Here is a 25,041-nt window from a genome sequence, read left to right on the forward strand (position 1 = left end):
ACATGTACCTCCCAACTTTGTGTTATTTCACTATACTATGGCACCATTGTCTTTATATATTTAAGGCCTCAAGGCAGTTATTCTGTGAAACAAAACAGAAGAGTATTCTCTACTCAGTGGTGACACCTATGCTTAATCCCATCATTTACAGTATAATGAAGTAAAATTAACTTTAAAGAAGATACTGTTCAGAAGGACTCAACTGCAATCCAATGTCCATCATTAAAGAAATATATTTGGAAATAGACTGTGATTTTATATTCTAAAGCTTGTGTTTTTGACCATTTTGAAAATATATAGCAATTAAAAAACCTCTAAATAATACAGGTTGGAACTTAGTACAGCTTCAGCAAAAACTTTTATATTTTGGTTTTGGACAGGGGAGGAGGAGGGTAAAATGTTGAGAAGAATTTGAATTGCTCTTTCTTGTACAAAGGTTTTTATTAAACATAAAAATCGTCAAGAAAAATACAAAAAACGATGGTGAGCACACCATGTAAACACATCTGCATTAAAATTGCGGATATATAACAAGCATAACAGTATTAGACATAACAAATCTTACACGGTCTTGAAGTTCAGGAGAGTTTGCATGAGGTCTGCGGGTTTTATGAATATATCAACCTGTTGAATCATTGCAAGGGGTGCTTAAGATTAGAAAGATACCTATTACAGATTGGGTAGACTATGGATGTTTAGTGTCTTGATGTGAAAAAGACCATATGGAGCTGGGTAACAATTTTTCATGTCTTTAGAACGGTTGCTCATCAGTTGTCCAACCTGACAGAGGTTGGTCTGTAAATCAGAGAAATCGCGAGAAAGAATATAAGAAGGAAGATTCAAAAGAGGAAAGGCCAAGGAGAGAGGAAAGAAAATAGTGTAGCAGAGGAGAGAGAAGAAAAAGAGGGTGGAGAGAGAGAGGGGGGAGGGGGGTCCCCGGGGCTGGAGGACGGAGGCATCTCAGAGCGAGAGTAGCACAGGATCAAATCTAGAAGGGTGGACATGAGACACCCAAGGCTGCCATGTCCGAAGGAATTTATCATGTGTGTCTGATAGGACAGCTGTCAATTTTTCGTTAATCATAATGTCATTTACACGATTTTTAACTGCTTCGAAGCTGAGAACTGGGGTTTTCCAAGCCTTTGCTATGGTCAATTTAGTTGCAGTAAAAATATGCGACGCCAGTTGGCGTTCCGGTCTCAGTAGTTCTATGATTGGTTTCCCCAAGAGAGCTTCATAGGGATCCCTTCTTATGTTTGTATTAAAGAGGTTACGGAGAAGAGCATAAATTCTGACCCACAGTCTGCAAACCTTGGGGCATCTCCACCAAATATGTGCCATTGTTCCCTCCTGGGTACACCCACGAAAGCATAAGGGGGAATAGGATGGAATAAAGCTCGCAAGTCTAGCTGGAGTATAATACCATCGATAGAGTATTTTGTAAGCGTTTTCTAGGTGTAACACATTCTTGGAGCATTTGGATAGAGCAGCAGTCATGGCCTGCCAGTCTTCTGGATCTAGTTTTTTCCCCAATTCTGCCTCCCACTGGAGATGATATGGTCTCAGGGGTGGTTTCTTGGAGCCTATTATGGCTGCGTATATTAAAGAGATCAAACCTGAGGATTGGGGTCGTGATCTGCATAAGCTTTCGAAAGGGGTCAATGTATAGGGAGATGGTTGAGATTTAATGAGTTGTTGTAGGAAATGCCGAATCTGCATGTAGCTGTAGTGCTCCCTAAGGGGAATATCGTGGGAGGATCGCAATGCAGCGAATGGGATAATCTTGGTAGGGGTAAACATAGAGTGGATATCTACAAAACCATTCTCGGACCACCACTTGAATTGCATCGGATTATCACGCCCAGGTGGAAATAGCGGGCAATGAAGGAGGTGGAGTAGAGGGAGATGCGGGGAAATCAGGTTCGCTGAGTATTTAATCGAGTCCCACAACTTAAGTGAGTGAGCCAAACAAGGGCCTATATTGGTTGGGCAGTGAGCTTTGGGAAGCCAAGGGATAGAGGCCAGTGGTATTGGGTGAGCGTCCACCAGATCGACGAAGGCCCACAACGGCATCTGCTGTTTTTCATGGAGATGTGATAGTGGGGCAATAGCCGCTACCGTGTAATAAGCTTGCAGATTAGGAACCGAGAGGCCGCCATCGACCCTGCGGGCATACAGCACCCGTTTATTGATTCTGGGTCTGGTGGAACCCCATATAAATTGCATAATTTTCCATTGCTGAATGCGTATAATATGGGGTGGAACATGGACCGGTAGGACCCTGAAATAATAGAGTAGTTTTGGGAGATAGGTCATTCGAATAGTTACAATCCTTCCGAACCAGGATAGTGGGAGGGCAGACCAAGAGTTGAGCATTGCTGTCAATTTCCCAAAGAGCGAGGGGAAGTTGGCCTGGTAGAGGTTTGAGTAACTCTGGGTAAGTTTGATCCCCAGGTAGGGTAGGGAGGCCAGCCAGTGAAAGGAGAAAGTAGCTTTTAAGTGTTCTAGTTCAAGGGGCGCTAGGTTAATTGTTGAATTGCTCTTTCAATAGCCATTAGGGATAGGGACATTTTCCCTCAGTTCCTGTCATTATAAATACAGGAACTGATTTAAATGTATTGTCACATTTTTATTGCTGCCTGTTTCCCTATTGGGAAGGTTTATTTACTTTCTGTTTAGTCATCTTGACAAAAAGTGACGAAAAAAAGCAGCAAAGAAAACACTGTGATGAAAAGCAAAAATACATTGTGTTTGAAGTTGGGCTTTTAACCCAGCACACGTATTTACAATAAAAATATGACTTATCCTATCCAGGAGTCCCCTGTTATTTTTCTGAAAAGTTGAAATGAACATTGGAGATGAAAAACCTAGTCAAACAGTCCACCGCTGTCATAGTTACATAGTTGTTGAGGTTGACAAAAGACAAGTCCGTCAAGTCCAACCTGTGTGTATACCCCTGTATGTGCTGGTCATTTAGGTGCTTATCTAATGTTTTTTAAAATGTATCTATGCTACCTGCTGAAACCACTGCTTGTAGAAGAGAATTGCACGTCCTTGCCGCTCTTACTGTAAAGAACCCTCTATGCAGTTTTAGGTTAAACCGCTTTTCTTCTAATTTTAGTGAATGGCCGCATGTCTTTTTTTATGTTCCCTTGCGCGGAAAAGTTTTATCCCTATTGTGGGGTCACCAGTACAGTATTTGTACATTGAAATACATAGGAAAAGTGGATTAGCTTCAAGAATACAAGGACATTTTCCGAGGGTAGAGAAGGGGAAAGATGGAGTGGGCACAATAAAATTGTATAGCCTGTAGATGTAACCTCAGAGATATTTCCTTCCTTTGCTCGGCACACCTGAGCTGGGTCTCTGTGTTGTATTTCTCCACTGCAGTGAAATAAAGTTGCACCTATTTGGACCTAAGGAGGGGTGAAATGGAAGAGCTGCTAGTGAGATATATACAAAATGATAATAATGAAAATCAAGTTTGTGTTTGGAAACTTAGTCCATTTTCCTCTGGATCCAGACCTGTGTTAAAAGGTTCTGGTGGATGTTAAAAGTGGTAGCCAGCTCAGGAGAGCAGAAGATACTCTATGGTATGAGAAGAAGGAAGAGAGAGCAGCGCCGCTCTAAGCGTAATAAGTTAAAGAAAGCTTTAATATGCTTTAAAAATAAACATTTGAACAGTGTTATACAGGCATTGCTAGTTGTGGTTCTTTAAGCGGTCCTGGATATTCCCTCGGTTCGAGCTGGGCAGCAGTGATAGGTCAGTCCTCAGCCACTCCAGTGGCATCTGTAGCTCCAAGGCTGGAGATTCTCACAGCAGGCACATCAGCAGGGCACGTCGGCAGGAATCGTCAGGTGCTTGAGAACAGGGGGCGTGGCTTGAGCGCTCGCGTTCGGAGCATGCGTACTCCTTTGTCAGGCGTGTGATTCGGCCATCATCAGCAAGGTTTATGTAGAGAAAAGGGGAGGGAAAGGGGAGGGGAAGGGACGGGGAAGGGGAGGTCCCAGGAAATGCAAGGTGCTGCAGACCAGTACTAGTCTCATAGCATGGAACATTCACAGATCAGTTTAGCCATCATATACAAAGGTGCTTATGTTTGGTAAGAAATATAAAAACATATCTATACGTATATGTACACAACACAGGCCTAAGGGTAGGTAAATAAGCTGAAATACAGTAAAATTTGATGGGGTAGAAATACTAATGAAAATACATAAAAATAATAATAAAGAAGAAAAAAAAATGAAAAAAATATATACAGAGAAAAAAATATATATAGAGAAAAAAATTATTTTATAAACATAAAGATGATAATGGTGAATAATAGAGCAAAAATAAAAATAGAAATAGAATTAGAAATACAAATAATTATAAAAATCTAAATAAAATAGAAAAGAAAGAGAAATAGAAATATAAAAATGAAATATAATATAAAAATAGAAATAGAATTAAAGTAATTAAGTAATATACATAGCATTGAAATTGTATATCTGTAGGTTTAAGCGGTAAGCATACATAGGAGGTTCATTAGTTTTTTTGGTATACTTACGAATCGACATTGTGACAATCTCATTGACTAACAAAATTCCTGTTGAGAGATTATTTTAAAGAGTTGTTTTTAATCTCAATCATTATATGGGGTTTGTTTTTTGTGGGAATTTTAGTTTCAAACTAATTATGAGCAGGACAAATGCACTGATTTGGAGGTATCCAAAAACATCCACACACATGCATATCTATGTGTGCGCATGCGCACACATGTACACGTAAGAGGGTTGAGTCATTATGCAGTAACTATGCAAACAACAATCAAAACGGGAACCTATTTGGATCTATCTCATCTGAATGGTCTTGTTTGGAGACTCCCTAACTTGATTTAACAATATATAAATAATTTAAAATATGTTAATTTTCAAATAAAAAAGAGCATATAAGCCACTGTAGTTTCCCTTTAAACTATTATTGCAGTATATTAGTACATCATTGTAGGGAAATTTCACTTATATGAGGTACAATTGTGCAAGTCACAAAGATGCTTGATCATGGGGTTGGACAATAAAATAGCTCATGGGCACATGTAAAATATAATGATATGCAGTGCTATAAATGTAGTATTACAAATAAAAAGTCCATAGTGTTTGAAATAAAGTCCTTATTCAGGAGAAAACACTGGAATCACCCACAGTGTAGACAGAAATACAAATTAGGTGAATACGGGCTTATCCTCCACCGAACATCAACACACCAGGCCTCTTACCAAAAAAAATGGACCACTTAATCACAGGTGGTCAAACAGCAGGCATGATAAATCCACAGAGCCACGAAACCATTAATGGAGATCACAGATGGCTGGGTTTTGTAGTTCCACCAAATAATCAGAGGTGCATGCATAAAATATAAAAGAAGGAACTCCTCATGGTGGTGTAGTATTATGAACCAGGGTCATATTTATTCATAGAAAAATCCAGGGTACTCACTTTTCATCAGATAAAAACAAGAATGTAAAAAGCAGCAGTCTGTATAAGAAGCATTTGTTTCCAACCACAAAGATGGCCGAGGTCGACACGTTGCAGTGTTGTGACGTCAGAACTCCTCCCAATGCGGCGTTTCGTCCAATCAAACGTCGTCAGGGGCGTGGTTAGAGTTCATACTGACTTCTTTATATAGGAGGAAGGCAGAAGTAGATATGCCCATTCCCCTGTGTTCCAGGCCTCTCTCCCACCCACAGGAAGCGGAACCACAGATGACCGGATGTTTACATCCAGGTCTCAAAATACATGGCTAGTAACACCCACAGTGGCCATGTTTTGGGAGACTAGATAGGAAACACTATGAATGTATCCATATAATCTCTGAGAGGGGAAAGGAAGAAGAAACCAGGCCTAATTGGAAACAAGAATAATAATACATGGAAAAAATTAGGAATACTTAAAAAAATCCAAAAATGGAAATATTAAGAGTAATTAATAAAATTACAGTTTATTAAAAAAAACTTCCCCTATAGTAGATGTAATGTTGCTATCTTGTGGTTGAAAACAGGTATAACAACAAGAGTTTAGTGCTACGAGGGGGGAGTGGCCTGAAGATGGCGGAGTAGAGACACACGCTCTTGGAGCTTCGATCACCCCCCCGGCTACTCAGCTACTAATGCAGCCACGCTACCCAGCTTATAGAGCCACCACCCAGCTATTAATGAAGCTATTTAATTTGGAATGAAGAGGAGAGAGAAAAACCTGCAGAAGACAAAAGCGCAACCTGAGATTCAGAGGTATTTCCCATGTACGCGGGCAGCAGTGTCCCGGGGCCGTCTGGTGGAAACAGCTCAGCCGTGCAGCAGCTTGTGTAGAGCCCAGAGAGCCGGAGTGTCCTGTCTCACTTCTCCCTCTAACGATGGCGGAAATGCTGAGCGGTGTGGACGAATGGCAGCTGGATTCTCCGGAACAGCGGGCCGCCTCGTCGGCGGTGTCAGGTGACACAGATCTCAGAGCACTCCTGCAGGCTCTGCTGACGTGGGCAGACTTAGAAGTGATGGTTGCATGGGTGGAGGAGGTGCACCACAGAGATCTAAAGCTGGTTCAGTCAGAGGTGCAACAGCTAACAGATTCGTGAATGATGAAACAACCCTGGCTAAACTGGAAAATCGGATCACACACCTGGAACAGGTACAGTCTTTTCAAACTGCTAATGCCTCTTCTGTGCAACTTCACTTGGAAGAACTTGAGGACCGGAGTCGCCACAAAAATTTGCAGTTTATGGGGGTCCCAGAGGGGATAGGACGAGAAGCATTGCAGCCTATGGTCCTGGCAATATGCCAACAGCTAGCTATTACAGTCTCCCCTCAGGAGTTGGAGTTCAAGAGATTGCATAGATCCCTGGGACCCCGTTCAGTGAACTTGAATAGACCTAGAGATGTGATATGTTGTTTCCACCGTTATGCCCATAAAGAGTCAATCAGTCATAAAGCATGGGAGACAGGAGAAATTATTTATGAGGGGTGCTCGGTGAAAATACTGCCAGATCTATCCTGAGTCACTTTACAACGGAGAGCGATTTTACGCTCACTACTGGACAAAATTAAGTCGCTGGGGGGGACGTATCGGTGGGGTTACCCTAGTTCACTAACTGTAAAGAAAAACTAACTTTCATTTGTGTTGCAGCACCCTACAGATCTCCCAAAGCTTTTTGTTTTTCTGGGGTATAACCATCTGAGACCCCAATGTCAGGGCTGGACTCAGGCCTTCCTTCTCTGAGCTGGCTGCTCAGCTGTCGGCTAATTGCCAGCTCCTTTCTCTCCACAATGACTCAGCTGTTGATGATCTGCTCGTCGGTCCTGGCTACTTAAAGCCATCCAGCTCACTTTATCTCTGCCTTCGCCTTTGGTCACATCTCAGAGACTTTCTCCTGTGTTCCTGTTGAAGACTTGTTCGGCTGACGTCCCTTCTGGCTCCTGATCCTGCTTGCTGTACTACTACGTTGATCTCTGTCTCTCTGACATTGGCATTGGCTGACTACCCATTCTAGTAACTGAACTCTGGCTATGTATTGACTACGCTTACTCTGTTTACCTTTTTATTATTATTAAACAAGTGTGATTAACTGTACTTCTGTCTCGGTCTGATTCATGGTTTCTGACACCCAAACTGGCTGCAGCCTATACAGGGGCCCCCAAGACGAACAGTAACCCCAGCTGGAACGGAGGATTCACTATCGCAGACAAGGGGAGGAAGTGGGGAGCAGGGCAGTAACCCCCAAATCAGAAGAGATGAGACTTGATCGGACAGAGGCTCCCCCCTTTTTTGTCTTTTTTGTTGCCTGGGATTGTGGTCATAAAAGGAAAGAAAAGAAAGAAAAATATATCTTCCCCCCTTGCTTTTTTTTTTTTTTTGGTAAAAACCTCCTTTTTAGGGTAAGGTGTCTTTTTTTTTTTTCAACATGCGCACCAAGATTAAGGGGGCGTGTGAACTTCACAGGCACTCACGTTCATGGACACGTTCAAAAACCAATCTTTAATGTCTAATTTTCACTCACTCAAAACTGCACTTTATTGCGGCATTTATATATGGACTTTATTCTGTTATATATCAGAATGCATGAAATGTTTAGCATCATTGTTTTATTTAATTAGGATTGATGTGTTCTGGTAATTTTTTTTTTTTTTATCACAGGGTTTACCCCCCTCTTTTTTTTTTCTCTCGCTCTCTCTTTTGGGAAGGAAATTGTATATAGTGGGGGTAAGATCAGGGAACTAATAGAAGATAAGATAAAGCTAGGGAGTTAGAGGGGAATTGAGATAAGTATATACCGTCAAGCTTTGTATAAGGAGGGGGTTCCCCCCCTTCTTTCCTCCTCTGCCTCCCTGTTTTTCTGCCCTTCCCCCGGTACCCTTCCTATTTAGGTATATGGGTGGATGGGAGGGGGGGGGAGGAGTAGGAGAGACAGTGATATAGCGTATCTATCCTGACATTATATGAAGGTATAAAAGGGAGAAGTGTCTGGGTTGGACTTGCGTCCTGATCGTACTATTCTATGCTGAGAATAGTACGATCAGTTTTCCAGCTCATACCTCGTTCCCGGGGCCCCAGGGATAGTTACAATTGTAAGCTTGTATTCCTAGTCGACTTTGAGCTACATTGCCAACACTGGATGTTTCTCCTTTTTTTATACATGTGAGTTTGCAAATAAATTTTTGAAAACGGTATTGAACTATATGAAGTCTCTTTTCCATATGTGGATTTTGGTGGCGGCTCTAAACATTCACCTATGAGGATTCCAGGAGTGACCAGACCATAGGAAGCTGCTAAAGGCCTATTAACCCCCAGGTTCTGGTGAGTTAGAACCCCTTGTGGGGGTATGTGGAGCACGAGGTGATAAATCGTATGGTGAATTGTGCACTCATCAAACCTGCTACACACACTCTATTTACCCACTTAGAGACTCTACGTATACTCTAATATACTTTGCTTTGCTCAAGTCCTTTTATGTATACAGTAGAGACATTTCATTTACCTCAAGTCTATTTATGTATACAGTAGAGACATTTCATTTACCTGTCAGTCGGTATAAGTTTTACTGAGAGGAGCGCCTCTTGGATGTTTTTAATTGTTTATCTTTTTAGAGTTATAACTTTACATCTATTTTGTTTATATTTTGTTTATGTTAAGTGGCTGCTGAGAGATATCTCATTATTTGTCAATTTTTATCTCACTAGTCATTAGTCTCCTTTTTTGTGTTTCATACCTGACATTACATAGCGCTGAGATAGGAGGAGTGTGGTTCCTTCCTTTTGGTACATTGGAGGTGTTAAGGTGACTCTGGCCACATTATATGCACCAAATGTACATCAAGATTCCTTTCTGAGTAAGGTACCTTCAAAATTAGCAGAGTTTGCAGAAGGCAAATTGATTCTGGGGGGGGGATTTTAACATCCCCTTAACCCTAGAATGGATACTTCCTCGGGGACTTCCTCTGTCCCGGGTGGCACCAGGAAATGTATCATGCGGAAATTACATAAATTGCAGCTGATAGAGGTATGGCGGGCTTTACACGCAGGGGAAAGAGATTACACTTTTTTCTCTAAACCCCACCAATTGTATTCCCGCATAGGTCTTTCCCTGGTTCCACACCATCTACTCACCTCAGTATTAGAGGTGTCCATAGGAAGTATAACATGTTCAGACCATGCCCCGGTTACGCTTTGCCTATCCCTGTCTGGCCGGGCTTGCTCTTAAATGAGAGCCTGCTACAGAATCCCGAAATTCAGGACGACGTGGCTAAAGAAATTACAGCATAATTCCAGGTAAACGACACTCTGGGGAGTGACCCGGGCATGGTATGGGAGGCACATAAGGCAGTAACCCGGGGGATCCTGATTAAACATGGGTCCCGACTGAAGAAAGCACGAGAAGCACAGATAACAAAGTTGCTGGAAGACATTCAGGTCCTAGAATCACAACATAAGCAGACACAGGAGCCCTCTCTGGGGAAAGACCTTGACCACTTGAGGCAACTGATAACAGATTTTCTTTGCTTCAAAGCTAAAGCAGCAATACAAACAGGCAGGAAGGCAACAGAGAGATAAATGCAGTAAACTGCTGGCTGGAAAACTGAAGGAAAAGGGTATGACATCATACATACCCCATATAAAAGGAAGGGATGGAAAATTAATTTAGTTGCCAAAGGATATTGCGCAGATGTTTGGAGAATATTATTTCTCCTTATGCAATTTGGCACCAGTGTCTTTACCTTCGTCCACTTTGAAGGACTATCTTTCTTCAGCATGTCTCCCCCGGTTGCCATCCTTGGCCCGCTGTAGCTTGGAAGCACCCATCTCCACCGAAGAATTAAACATGGTGATAAAAACGGTTAAATCAGGGAAGGCACCAGGGCCCGATGGATTCACCATACAGTATTATAAAAACTTCTTCCCATTATTAAGTGTCCATATAACAAAACTATACAATGCATTAGGCCAGACCACAGTACTACCCCCAGATGCCCTCCTGGCACATATTTCGGTAATTCTAAAGGAAGGGAAGGATCCATCGGAATGTGGTAGTTATCGGCCAATCTCCCTGCTGAATGTGGATCCAAAGCTTTTCACTAAATTACTCCCTTTATGCCTTAAACCTCTGCTTTCCAAGCTGGTGCACTTAGATCAAGTAGGGTTTATCCCCTCCCGTGAAGCGAGGGATAATACCATCAAGGTACTTTAATCTGGTTCATCTCGCCAATAAAACAAATACACCCTGTGTATTTCTGAGTACAGATGCAGAAAAAGCATTCGACAGACTAAATTGGCATTTTATGTTTGAGGTCTTGAGGTATATGGGATTGGGAGACCATATGATCCAGTGGATTGCCAGGGTCTATACCACCCCACAGGCCTTAGTTAAAATAAATGGAGTATTCTCAAAACCTTTTAAGATCTCAAATGGTACGCGTCAGGGATGCCCTCTTTCGCCTTTGTTGTTCATGCTCTCGTTGGAACCCTTACTGAATAAAATCCGGCAAACCCCAATATTCGGGGGTTACAATTAGGGGAAGCTGTCTTTAAAGGATCAGCCTACGCAGATGATTTGTTGTTCTCTATGTCTATCCCACATGTTTCACTACCTAACCTTATGAAGGAGTTTGAAAGTTATGGAGCTCTATCAAGTCTAAAAATAAATTACACCAAATCTGAAGCGATGGGGGTTGCATTGTCGACTTAGGAATGTAATATTATACAACCTAACTTTAATTTTAAATGGGTGTCCTCTGTGCTAAGGTACTTGAGTACAAATATATCCTCAAATCTTGATAACACTTTTACAGCAAATTTTCCACTGTTATACAACTCAATATGATCTTTATTGGACAAATGGCACCATGGGTTACACTCGTGGTTTGGTCGCTGAAACATTATCAAAATGACTATTCTACCCAAACTTTTATATCTTTTTCAGGCATTACCCATCTGTATTCCAGCAGTCTTTTATCGTCAAATTTGTACCCTTTTTTTTCTAGATTTATATGGGCGAATAAACGACCAAGAATTAGTAGATGTCTTATGACGATGCGCAAGTGCTTTGGCTGAGTAGCGGCTCCAGATGCATTTAAATATTATCAAGCAGCCCATTTGGGCAGAGTGATCGACTAGTGTAGACATACAGAACTTAAACTTTGGACAGAGCTAGAACAACAGTTCTGCATAGAGCACCTTGGTGCTACACAGTACTCCCGACCCCCTCTTAAAACGCACCCCACCATAGGCCCCACACTGCGAATTGCCTCTAGGATTTGTCGGAACTCTAAACTCTCCTCGATACACTCACCACTGTTCCCTATCCTAGCAGACCCTAGTTTCCCTCCAGGTATGGAAACAGGTGGGTTAAGAACCTTGTAGAAAAGGGTTACTTTCAGGCATCGCATTTTTTAACGTCAATTAACTAGATTTGAATCCTACTGCGATGAGAAAGAACCTTTACCCCTGGCGATCTCTAAGATGTAAGCACTTTTAAGCACCCCCCACAGAGGATTTTGTGATGCCAGCCATTAGTAAGTGGGAAAGAGACCTAAATAAGACCTTCACCCCAGTTCAGCGTTAGAATATTATTTATCTTTCACTGAATTCATCAATCTCCACGCAAATTCAGGAATCCAATTATAAACTGCTGACGCGATGATATTATACCCCGACAAGACTTAGTAAATTTTCTGAGGAAGCCTCGGATTGTTGTTGGCGATGTAGAGAAGAGCAGGGAACTTTATTTCATATATCTTGATCCTGCACAAAGAATAGACAGTACTGGTTGGAGGTACAGAGGATCTCCCAAAAGTTTACAGACTTCTTAATACCAGATGACCCCGCGCTCTTTTTGCCACATTGCTCACAAATCCCTCGGCAGACATACAAAAAATCTGTTATGTCATCTGGTTAATGCAGCAAAAGCTTGTGTTACTCTATGCTGGGGAGATTCTAAACCACCCTCTATTGTATTGTGGCTTAATAAGGTCAGAAACATTGGAGCATTGGAGGACTTAGTGATTTCGGCTCAAAATAGAAAAAAGCAATATATCAAAACATGGTCAGTATGGGATCAGTTTATATATTCAGAAGAAGGAAGGAAAATGATGGAAGGTCGCACTGTGGAGTGAGGCCCGCCCGTCAGTGTGGACACGTGCCTTGTAAACATATGGAAGCTTCCCGTCCTCCCTGGGAATGGGTTGGGGGTAAATTATTATATGTTTTGTTTTTTTTGTCGCTTGATTTAGGTTTGAATATTTAATAAAAGGAAGAAAGGGAAAAAGGAAGGGGAGGATTAGAGAGATTATGAAGTAAAAAGGGAGGTACTAGTGACAGTCGTCTAGGCTTGAAGACTAGGGCGATAAGAAGGAGACCTGTTGAAGATATGCTGGGTATATGTAGAGAGATAAAAATTAATGTGTATATCCAGGTGTAAAAGGTGGAATATTAAATTAGCCTAAATGTAACAAAAGCTGAAAGAGACTGTGTATGTGCTGGATGGAAAGTTATGTATTAATGTACTCTCTGCCTCCCTTTTATAAATAAAGAATTTGAAAAAAAAAAAAGAAAACAAGTATAACAGAAAAATCAAATATATAAAAGCAACATACAGAAAACATAAATCTAAAAATATAATAAAAAATCTTAAAAAAGGGAAAGGCATTCACATCCCATTCTATGTTCAAACCAAATGGTCTTTAAGATTTTAAACAGAAAATCCACCAGGTCTCCATCTTTGAAATCTCTCTCCTAATATGGCTGCCTCTCCAAATTTGTCTATGGCCATAAAAGATGTGCCCTTTGGACTCTTACCATGGCATAGGGCATAGTGTTTGAATAAACTATGGTTCAAGAAGCCCTTACGAATATTTGCCAGGTGCTCCTTGAACCTAGTTTCCAACTTGCGGATGGCGCGACCCACATAATGTAGGCCGCAAGAGCACGTGATCATATAAACCACATTCTTGGTCGAACAGGTGATAAAAGATTCCACATCATATGATCGACCAGTAACATTAGAACTGAAAGTGGTATATTTCCTCTCCTTAAGGCAATTATTTAGAAAAAATCACATTTTCTACAATCAAAATAGTAGCCCTTGAAATCGCCGAAGAAGCTTGGTTTTACTGGGGATCTAATTATATTTGGGGCTATTTGAAGTTTCAATGGGGGTGCATCTCTATAGGTGACCCTAGGTTGTTCAGGGAGCAAAGGACCTAGTATTCTGTAATTTTTTAGAATGTCCCAATGCTTTCTAAAAATCTTCTTAATTGAAAAATGCGATCCGAGTGAATAGTATAGAACGAAAAATTAGAGTAAAAATCCCCACCTTCTTATTCTGGGCTTCAGCAGGTCTTCTCTATTTTTCAATGCAACATCAGTTATGACCCGATCAAGGTCATTGACTGCATAACCTTTCTGTAGGAAGCAAGTCTTCAAAAACTCTGCCTCCTTCAGAAAGTCTTCCTGTAAGGAGCAATTCCTCCTTAATCTGAGGAATTGGCTTATAGGGACAGACCTAAGCCAGGACTCATGGTGGCAGCTGTCCGTCCCTATGTAGCCGTTCCTGTCAGTGTCCTTAAAATACGTGGACGTAAGAAGTCTATCATTTTCTACCCTGATTTGCACGTCTAAAAAATGTATGGCAGAGGTGCTGGCCTCATGCTGGAGAACGATGCCCGATCATTGGAATTTAGCTCACCAATGAAGAGATTCAAAGAGGCACAATCTTCTTCCCATAGGAGGAGAACGTCATCAATGCATCGACCCCAGAAGATCAAATTGGTCCTCCGTTGATCATAGATGACGTCCTCCTCCCATTTGGCCATAAAAAGATTGGCCATACATGGTGCAAACTTGGCACCCATTGCCACTCCTCGACCTTGCAGATAATAAGAGCCATTAAACCAAAAATAATTGTAGCTCATGGCAAAGTCGAGGAGGTGGAGAAGGAACTGCCGCTGCAACCTACAGATGCCCGAATCCCTCTCCAAGAAACATTTCACGGCCTCTTTGCCATGACGATGAAAAATGATAGTGTATAAAGAGGCCACGTCCGCATTGGCCAAAATATACCCTTCCTTCCACGTGATCTGTTTCAAAATATTAATGACCTGTGTACTGTGGGATGGAGTTTTAAAAACAAGGGGCTGCAGGAAGTTATCCACGTATCTCCCAATCCTGGAAGTAACATGTACATGTATCTGAAGTCTTGCATACAACTTACTTTTGAATCGAAAAAAAGATGATTTTACACAGCTGATAAGCTATAATTTGTTAATGGAGAAGACTGCATTCTTTTACAGGTAATAGAGTTTTCATATTCTCCTTGCACTGCCTGGGTGAATAGGTTTGATATAGTGATGGAGGAGTAAATGGATGTGTGTAACACACCTGTGGATTCCTGTGCTAAGTATGGACTTCAAATAAAATAAATAACAAATGAATTAAGTATGGACATTAACTAAGTAGTTAGTAATTATTAAGTGGGTTGCTGCTCTCAAAAGTGCATGTGCCTTTAAATATGTGATCAGAATAAGAACGCTACCTCGTGCTATACTAATGAATGATTAACACAAAAAACATAATAAACTATAACCATAATCAATATACAATAATAATAGTGATAATAAAGTCCATAAAAATTCAAAATAAAGTTTGTGAACTTCAACTTTGCAGCGCAGCCTTAAATTATTCAAATGTGCAAATAAAAGTGCCAAGTGCTGAAAAGATCATCTGTGCAATCCGTGCTCCCCTCTTTGTGCGCTCTCACTCACCAGAAATCCAGGACTCCCATGACAGAAGTCATAAACACTTGAGAGGGTGGCTGGGCTTTGTAGTTCCACGTGCTATGTTTCCAATTGTAGCGTGCATTGCCTTTAATAAGCCATCAGAGAGCTGTGATTCCCATAGGAAAGCATGCAAGCATTCAAAGGACAGCTGGGCTCTGTAGTTCCACATGCTGTGTCTCCAACTGCAGCATACATTGTCCTCAGCAAACCATCAGGGATATGTACAAATGGCAAAGAGAGCAATATAGCGTAACTCCGTTTTTTTGTTTTGTAAAATCAAAACTTTCCATATTATTCCACTCGCATGTAAAACGTTTATAAACAGTGTTAAAAACCCAGAAGTGGCCAACGGCTTGTGTCTCATCAGCCAGAAATGACGTCACCATCCATGGTCAACTGATGCGTTTTGTCCCGTCCACGAGACGTTTTCACAGGATATCACTGGGTGGTGTGATGTGTCAATATATAAGATTCAACTCCTCCCACCCACACCTATTCTAAATAACTTGGTGGTTAAGAGTGACATCACATCCTCTTCCTATGTCTGGTTAGAGGTGTAGCAAACTTAACCTCCACCAATTCATCCATGTTGGTACACCCAAATGTCATGAGACTAAAATGAGAGTTTTCAAGTGACTAAAGTATACTATTGATTAAGGGAAATATAATTAAGGGAAACAGCCTTAGAAATAAGTTAGGTTGGGAATGTATTGCATCCCCTAAAAAAGAACGTTACCTTTCTAGATAGGGATGGTTTTTTCAGTTGTGGTAGATGCATTATCTGTAGAACATGCTCTATCAATAGGAAAAGAAAAACTACCAGTTTCCAATCCAATACCACCGGACAAATCTATGATATAAAAACTTTCATATCATGTGACACCACTCAAGTAACCTATCTTTTTTTTATAATTTATTATGTTTTTTGTGTTAATGATTCATTAGTATAGTACAAGGTAGTGCTCTTATTCTGATCACAGGTTTGATTTAGTCATCAGTTTACAGCCTGGAGGCAGCATTATAAAAACTGAGTGAAATGTCTATTCTAGCAACATGAAATGGCTTATATAAAACATGCTCATCACCCAGATAAGAAAAGTTTATGAAAATGCTATTGATATGTGCATACTGCCCAGATGACCATCTTAACAATGAGTTAACATGTCTGCTGTTAGTGAGTGGGCTATTATATAGCAACAAAAATTGTATCTGAGTAAATAGAGGCACATGAAAAGCAGGGACTGTAAGGGCTCATTCACATCGCAGCTCTTGAGCCAATGCATGTGCGTTGACATGCTCTGACATGGGGTTTTACAGTGATGATTTGCTATTTTAACCCCTTCCTGGCCACCCTGGCATCCCCTTAAACAGTTAATGCCCAGGGGGTGGGAAGGATGGGCGATCGTGTGACCATTGTAATTGGTTGTCCCAGTGGACACATGATCAGAAGCTGGTCCCATCGGCTACTGATGTTTTCTTGGAACGATTGCTGTTTTTGGCAGCTTGGTCTTTGTGCTGGGAGTGCACAGGAAGCACGCTCCTAGCACATAAACATTGCCCGCCCAGTGACACATACTGTATGTGTGGTATGTGGGTGTTAAAGCCCAGCTTTTTGCCACTGCACATATGGGATACTGGGGTGTAAAGGGATTAAATGTGCTGTGGTGTGATGATGTGCATTTTATTTCCTGGATCACGTGTTTTGGCTATCACATTTTGCAATGTTCTTTTTTTTCTTTTTTGTTCAGTGTACACCAGTACAGATTATTGCTGTGAACTGACCCCACTAAAAACAAGGTTATTGGCCTTGTTCTTGCATAAATACTTTACTGAGCAATGCAGCTCATTGCAGGTGTGTGAACAAGCCCTAACAGTTCTAAACAAATAGAACCCATATATCATGGACACAGTCAGCAAAAACCATACGTTGAAAACAACTGTAATGTATGTTGCTAACATCTGAAATTCCATTAATCAGATTTCATCCTCAAATCCTCCCGATATCTTGATTTCCAGTCCTTCGTACCACACATTAAAGAATGGGTAGATTTTTTCTGTGAACACATCATTAAAGGTAAAAATATGCTTCTTCGTGTCCACATTGAAAAATGACAGCTGACCTTTTTCGTAGTCCAGATAGACTCCCATCTTTCTTGCTTTGTCACGGATGGGCACATGGGTGCTATAGGGAGCAGTAAGAGCCTGATACTGATCTCGGCCCAATCGCAAGGTCCATATGCCTTCTTTAGGGGACAATCTGATCCAGCCCTTCTTTCTCACTGACTCTTTAGCAGCTCCTATATCCCAACCACCTCCTTCCAGCACTTCTGCTTCCCAATAATGTTTGCCTGCAGTGAACCCTTCCGCTCCCAGCACACAGGGGTTGGTACTAAATCTTTCAGGGTTGTCAGGCAGCTCCTGCTCAATGTCTCCATGTTTTACATGTGTAAAATCATCAGTTATTACAAGCAAAGGATGAGCTGTCATCGGATCCAGTTTCACTGAGGCTGTTAAAACACAAAATATGGTAATTTTCATCATCAACAGATGGTAAAAAGTCATCAGTTACGGCATGTGTTACAGCAATGCTAAGCAACCTCTAAATCTTCATGTAACAAAAGAAGTCATAGGTGCCTTTGACCTCAAGCTTTGACGTCAAGCTGAGCTGTCAACAGGGTACAAAGAATTGCAAAAAAATTGGATAAAACATCAATCAACTTTTTTAGTCTGTTCTTAATATAGTTTTGCTGCAGATCTGTCTCTTCTATTACCAAGATAAAAACGAAAGCAGGTGAATGTAGTTCCATAGGTGCATCTTGTAAGGTTCTGTACCATGTACCTGTTATTCCAAAAGACACGTGTTTAAGACTGGTTAACCACCTACTGTTGATTCAATTAGCTACAGGCTAGCCAGGGCATCTCTTTCTATTTAAGCTTGGCTCAATACCTCAGGCTTTTTCTACGTAACAGCTGGTGTTCTTAGGGCTAGGTCCCCCGTTGTTCCAAGTTTAGAAGTTTACTGGTGTACCCCCAGTGATTTTTTTTGTATCCCTGGCTTCCTGAGAAGATTCCAAGTGACCATACACTTCTACTGTTCTACTTTCTGATAGACTTCCAGTGACCCCAATATTTCTAGTGATCCTGTAGCTGGATGCCCCCTAGATCCTAGTGTCTGTTTGCAAGGGCCTTTCAGTGTGATCTTTGTACTCCCAGTGTCCCCAGCGACTTCCAGCCTGTCCCCTGTGACTCATTGTGTTCCTGTTTAAAACATGTATCCTTGCACCTGTTTCTTTCCAGTGTCCTGTTTTTCTTATGTACTCTTGCCAGATTTCGGCCTCCCTGCACCTCTATGAGCTCCTGTGTATTCCTGTCTGCTATTCATAAGCATTACCTGTGTCTGCAGTCTGTTTGTGTCTCCCAGTGTACTTCTAGCCTGTTTCCTGCTTAGTGTCCCTGTGCACCAAAACCTGCTCTTCACAGTCTGCTTGTGTCTGCCAATGTAATTTGAGTTTGTTTTCTGCTTTGTGTCCCTGTGCACCTTTACCTGTTCCTAGAGATTCCCGTTTGTCTGTCTCTCTTTCCTTGTTATCCTGTGTGCACCTGTTTCCGGTGTCTGTGTTTTTTTTATATGTAGACCTACCAGCTTGGGCTGTATACGTTACTTCCAGTGATCTCTGAGCTGCAAAGGGTTCTTATCTGTTTATCAGGCCTTAGATTCCAGTAACTGCCTGCTCAAGTGAGCCCATGAACCTATCTTGGGGATTGTGCACCTTCAGGAGCCCTGGAGAAGACCAGTTGGTTCCTTAGACTCTGAGACTTGGCCCTTCCAAGGGCCTTCACCTTTACTGTACATGTGGGCATGCTGTGTTCTCCCAAAACAGTGCCAATAGTTATCTTTCCTGTCCTAGACTCCTTTTGTACTTCAACTGTATCCTGTATTCCTTTGACCCCTGTGCACCTCAGTATTCCTCATAAATATTGTTACCTCTGTGTTCCTGTAAGTTTAGCATCCCACTGCTGAGATACTCCTGTACTCCTGTCTGTGAGCCCTGCATCTCTTATGAGTATTCTGTGTCCTGCCTGTAAGAGCAGCACTCCAGTGCTGGCATTCTTGTGAGTTTGTAGTCTGAGTTTTGCAAGACCTTCATCTCTGTGCTTTCCTGTAGCCAGTAGGGGTGTAGCCAGTAGGGGTGTGCTCTTAAGCACGCCACCATCCAACATGCAGGCTGCTCAGAGCATCCACAATCCCGACCATACATGGCCATTCCCCCCTTCATGACACATGCTTTTAAAATGCAGAGAACAAGTAAACATGCTGATGAGGTTTTTTGGGAGAAAAAAATGTGTTGGGTCATGAACTGTGTTTAACAAATGTCCCAGATTTATTACATTTGATATTTTAACCACTTCAATACTGGGCACTTCCCCTCTTCCTGCCCAGGACAATTTTCAGCTTTCAGCGCTGTCACAATTTGAATGACAATTGCACGACCATACAATGTTGTACCCAAACAAAATTTTTATAATTTTCTTCCCACAAATAGAGCTTTCTTTTGGTGGTATTTGATCACCACTGGGGTTTTATTTTTTGCTAAACAAACTCAAAAAAACAAAATGTTTGAAAAAAAAAGTTTTTCTTTGTTTCAGTTATAAAATGTTGTTTTCTCCTTCACTGACAGGCACTGATGAGCACTGATGAGGTGGCACTGATGGGCACTGATAAGGAAGCACTAATATTTAGAATTGATGGGCACTGATAGGCACCGATAGGCTACACTAATATGCAGCACTGATGGGCACTGATAGGCGGCACTGATAGGCAGCATTGATGCTGAGGTAGTGACAGGCATTACTGATGGGCATCAGAAGGGCACTGACAGGCATTACTGATGGGGCACTGATTGGCACTTTGATGGGCAGTAATTGGCAATTTTATGGGCACTGATTGGCGATTTGGGTGGGCAGTGACTGGCAGCTGATTTGCAGCTGAACCGAGAAAAAAGACGATTACGGCACTTCCTGGTTCACGCTGTGATCAGCTGTGATTGGTAAATCAAACACATTTAATTGCATTGCAATAGAGAAATTGTGAAAAACCTAGTAAAAAAGGGTACATAGTTGCTGTTTTTTTTGCAGCTTCTTTCTGCTTGTAATATTAAGAAATTCCAGGTTCGGGCTTGTGTAAAAAGATTAGCAGAAAAATCTCCCCGTTTGTTTTAAAATAGGCTCTTTACATGTGCCCATAGTAAAAGCAAAAAAATTAAAAAATCAAGCTATTATACATTTTATAAGATTTTTTTAATGCTTACTCACTTTTGTAGTTGTATCGTTTTCTCCACTCTGAAACATAAATGTTGGAAGGCAAATGATCAGCTTATAATCAAAGTTATTGTAAAAATTGTTAAAAAATGTTGCTCTACTCACCAATCTCTGCAGAGAGGTCCTCTGTTGAGATACAGAAATAAGAAATAATAAGCTTTTCTGCATTTCATGAAGTTTAAAAATAAATCATCACGAGTGTCATGGTCATTCTAATGCCGCGTACACACGGTCAGACTTTTCGGCTACAAAAGTCCGACAGCCTGTCCGACAGACTTTCGACGGACTTTCGACGGACTTTTGGCGGACTTTTGGTGGACTTGCGGCAGACTTTCTAATGAACGGACTTGCCTACATACGATCACACAAAAGTCAAACGGATTCGTACGTGATGACGTACACCGGACTAAAATAAGGAAGTTGATAGCCAGTAGCCAATAGCTGCCCTAGCGTGGGTTTTTGTCCGTCGGACTAGCACACAGACGAGCGGATTTCTGGGTCCGGCGTAGTTACGACGTAAAGATTTGAAGCATGTTTCAAATCTAAAGTCCGTCAGATTTGCAGCTGGAAAAGTCCGCTGAAAGTCCGGGGAAGCCCACACACGATCGGATTGTCAGCCGTATTGTGTCCGTCGGCGTCCGTCGGACTTTTTGTAGACGAAAAGTCCGACCGCGTGTACGCGGCATTAGGGAAATATCTGTAGAATTTATTGCATTATTAAATGTAATAATGAAAATTAACACATTGTTAATATATATGTATATATGCATGGTATCCAAAGGTTTTTCGTTTTTTAAGGAACTACAGACTGATTAATTCTCTCCAAACCATGTGACTATTCATTCCCTAGCTGTCCTTATCTTCTGGACTATAGCAAGACCATTTTTCTAAAAATGTATGTGTATAGTGTTGTTATCTTTTAATGTTTTTTTTTAATTTAAGTATTGGATAAAAAAGAAGAAATGTTTGAGATTAATATGTATATTTTAAAACTCTGGGAGTTTATGGGGGATTTATAGGAAGATCTCTTTCTTAAAAGGGGACCCCAAGACATTAACCACCCATTAGGGTAATAGGTACAGGAATACATTAGTATCCATTATGACTCATTCTTTAAAACACTGAAATGTAAAGAAAACGCACCCACAACATAAAAAGTAATTTAATACCAAAAATATGTATATGGAAATAATGTCTCCCAATGTAAATCCATTGCCAATCACAACGACCCGCTGTTTAATGATGTTTTCCTGCTGTACTGCCACTACTAAATTACAGATCCCCAGGTGCTGCAGTAATCTGAACAACAGCATGGTGATCCAGGGTGATGTCATTGATCAAATATAGTAAGGACCGTATTTTTTTGATGACACCTTCCAGGATCACTGGCCAGTAGTTTGCATACAGCAGCTGGGCATTTTGGTGGGTGAACTGACTAATTTGGGCCAAATAGTGTGCATGGTCTGCAAACAGCGAATGGGCTGGGTTCAGGTTGAACCCATTTTTGCCCTGTACTCTAATCCCATCCCTCATGTTCAATCTATAGACCAAAAGACATGAAACTTAAAAAAAATGTACTTTTTTTTCTACTTTGATCAGCGTTAGTTTTAAAACAACTAATGTTAATGAAGATAAAAAATACAAAACATTGCAAAATTATTCACTCTAAACAGTAAATAATGAAATAGAGGCTTTTTTCAATTTTGTTAATTTCTAGTTGGACGCAAAAATTAAGAAGGGAATGAAAGCCGAAAAAGTGTAAACATTAGTGGCTACAAAAATAGACATGATAATATCTGCATAAAAATACCAGCTGAGGGGAGAAGGGGAAGAAGGAGCTGATTTGCACTGATTAAAGTTTTACTAAGGGTTAATAGGATGTTAAATAGAAAGATACAATATATATATATTTTGTTTACTGGTAGCATTGCTTAACTGATATTATATGCAGATCAAAAGTCACCCTTTTGAATTGCAGATACATTAAACAGAGTGAATACAGTGTATCAATTACGTTGTTACATTGTATTTCAGAATAAAGCATGTAAACACATTTCGAAAGTTCCACTTTATACATCAGTGATGAAGAGCAAGTCCCGGCTGTCATTCTTATAGTTGGGCTTTGCCAGAAATATTGGTGGGGCGAACAGCAGCAGAGGATGAGGGACAGGTTGTACAATGTATGCCCTGTGTCCTGTGTAGTTTTTCATGGTGTACATCACACACCCAATGTAAGCAAGTGGTGATTAATTATAAAACACTTTGTCACATTTGGTTTTCCATAGACCAATCCTATGTGCACTGGGGAATAATGAAAGAGAGCTACAGGGAAGAAGAAAGTCAGAATATTCAAGGGGAGGGGGGGGCAGGGATTTGGTAGAGGTGCAATAGGAAGAAATCCTGTTCCTACCTCACTGGTGTGCACTAAACAGGGGTCAGTTTTATACAAAGTACCTTTTACTTGTTTGTAACTAGAATGAAAGTTATATTTAGGTTTGAGATGGTACAATACATCTTACCTATTTTTTTCAAAAGGGAATCTGCAAAAAACACATGCAAACATAAAATAATTATTGCAGAATTGTATTGTGTCTAATCAACGGCACATTGAATGACTAGTAATCAGTAAAATTGACCCTTTTTTATAATCTTTAGATTGGAATTAGTGCTGTGTTTTTATACATAGTACAATTGAAAATTAAATAATGTTCTTGTAATTATAATAGTATTACACTGTTTCAAGAACATATATAATTTTTTTTACGTATTTATTTATGTCATTCAGGATCAGGATCATATTAAATATTACATATACGTAAATATTTTTTGTTTACCAGTTGCAGCCAGCAGGTGGCAAGCTCCAAACAGCAGTAGTTTTCTTTTGCTCTTTTACAGCTGTGCTACCAAACTGACCTGAATGGCAGGAATGATCAAATTACACACACATGTCAAAATGACTAAGAGAAAAGACACACTTTCCCTTTCTTTTTATAGAGGGAGACCATCTGACTTATACACAGGCTTCTTGGCTTGGACAACAAAGCTGAACTACAAAGTGAAGGAACACAAAATTGCTACTCCATGAAATTGGACTTTACAGGTCGAAATTCTAAAAAAACATACAGGGGAGTACATAAATATTGCCCAGAAGGACTAGAAAAATACACTAATCCATTGTATTGAATATACAATTACAATCTATATTGTTCAGTAGCATGTTTCTAAGGCATTGTTTCTGGAGCCAGCTTCCACGAGTTTCACGGCAGAAGCCGCTTCTTCTGGATGGGGCATAATTTTTTGGCATCATGTGTCCCAAACACCACCAATTTCACACTATAGAAAAACCAACATTAAAAAATCCTCAAACTCATTACATCCCTTTTTCTATTGTAGCCAAAACCCATGTATCCCATACACAGGGATAAAATATGGGAGTCTTTGAAAATGGGTATGTATTACCCTATGTCAAGCCAGAAATCATACTACGATTTCACTGTACCACATCCTTCTATATACAAAATCACAAAAGTGGAGGAACACAAAATTGTTGCTCCATGAAATTGGACTTTACAGGTACACAATGAGGCAGGCAAAATTCTAAAAAATATCAAGTTTATACATATCCATTACAAGAAAACCCCTTTTTGAAGCTTCTTAGTAGAAAGCCATGCCAATTATACAAACTGAGTGGTGTAAATGCACCTTGTACCAAATATTTAGAGTGGGTTTGGATTTCTAAATAGGAGGGGCTTAAAACTTGAGTGCATATTGCACAGAGCGCAGGAGTCACGAGTACATATTGCACATAACCTAGCATAGCTGTCAGCATTAGCAGCTGCATTACGATGCCAATGCTTGGGTGGGGGGTCCTGAAAATTAGCAGTGCATTTCCTAGTATGTAAGTGTGCCTAGAAACTCATGTGCCCACACCCTCATAGTTGTATATCTGCAGTGTGAGATTCAAGGCACTGCTGACTGCTAGTGTCAGCAAATTTGGTATGAGATTTGGTAATATCACTATTGTGCTGCTCACTGTTCTCTTTGCTGGAGGTTCCAACATGAGGAAGTAAAGTTGTGCCTCTACCAAGATGGCCACCTCCACATGGAGACAAGTTGTTGAGCAAGTCATGGTAAGTTAATAATGGGGTAATTTCAGCAGCAGAGAGGCCATAGGCTATGCTGGCGACTAGCGTTTTGCCCTCTGTCTGCCTTTTTTGCGCACAGCTTCCAGAGTTCCATTCCTCTTTAACCACTTGCCGACCGCCTAACACAGATATACTGTGGCAGAATGGCATGGGCAGGCAAAATCTCGTACCTGGTACGTGATTTGCCATCCGCAGGCGGAGGGCGCATCGCCCCCCCAGGAGCCCGAGGCGGTCGGCATCGTTAGGGGAGCCATCCGTGCTGAGGGGGAGGCCTCT

General features: G+C 41.0%; 1 protein-coding gene across 1 annotated transcript in view; it reads right to left on the minus strand.

The window, feature by feature from the left end:
- Nucleotides 1-422: 422 nt before the first annotated feature.
- LOC141116421 (butyrophilin subfamily 2 member A2-like) overlaps nucleotides 423-25,041 on the minus strand; it is a 121,828-nt gene continuing 97,209 nt past the window's right edge. Inside the window, exons 11-14 of the mRNA XM_073608683.1 lie at nucleotides 23,140-23,160; nucleotides 20,726-20,746; nucleotides 20,615-20,641; nucleotides 423-17,808 (exon numbers count right to left, since the gene is read on the minus strand). Of these exons, the coding sequence (XP_073464784.1) occupies nucleotides 17,276-17,808; nucleotides 20,615-20,641; nucleotides 20,726-20,746; nucleotides 23,140-23,160 (602 nt within the window). The 3' untranslated portion in view covers nucleotides 423-17,275. The remainder of the gene's footprint in view (nucleotides 17,809-20,614; nucleotides 20,642-20,725; nucleotides 20,747-23,139; nucleotides 23,161-25,041) is intronic.

Source organism: Aquarana catesbeiana, linkage group LG13 (genome assembly GCF_042186555.1).
Source record: "Aquarana catesbeiana isolate 2022-GZ linkage group LG13, ASM4218655v1, whole genome shotgun sequence".
In the NCBI taxonomy this organism is placed as follows: domain Eukaryota; kingdom Metazoa; phylum Chordata; class Amphibia; order Anura; family Ranidae; genus Aquarana; species Aquarana catesbeiana.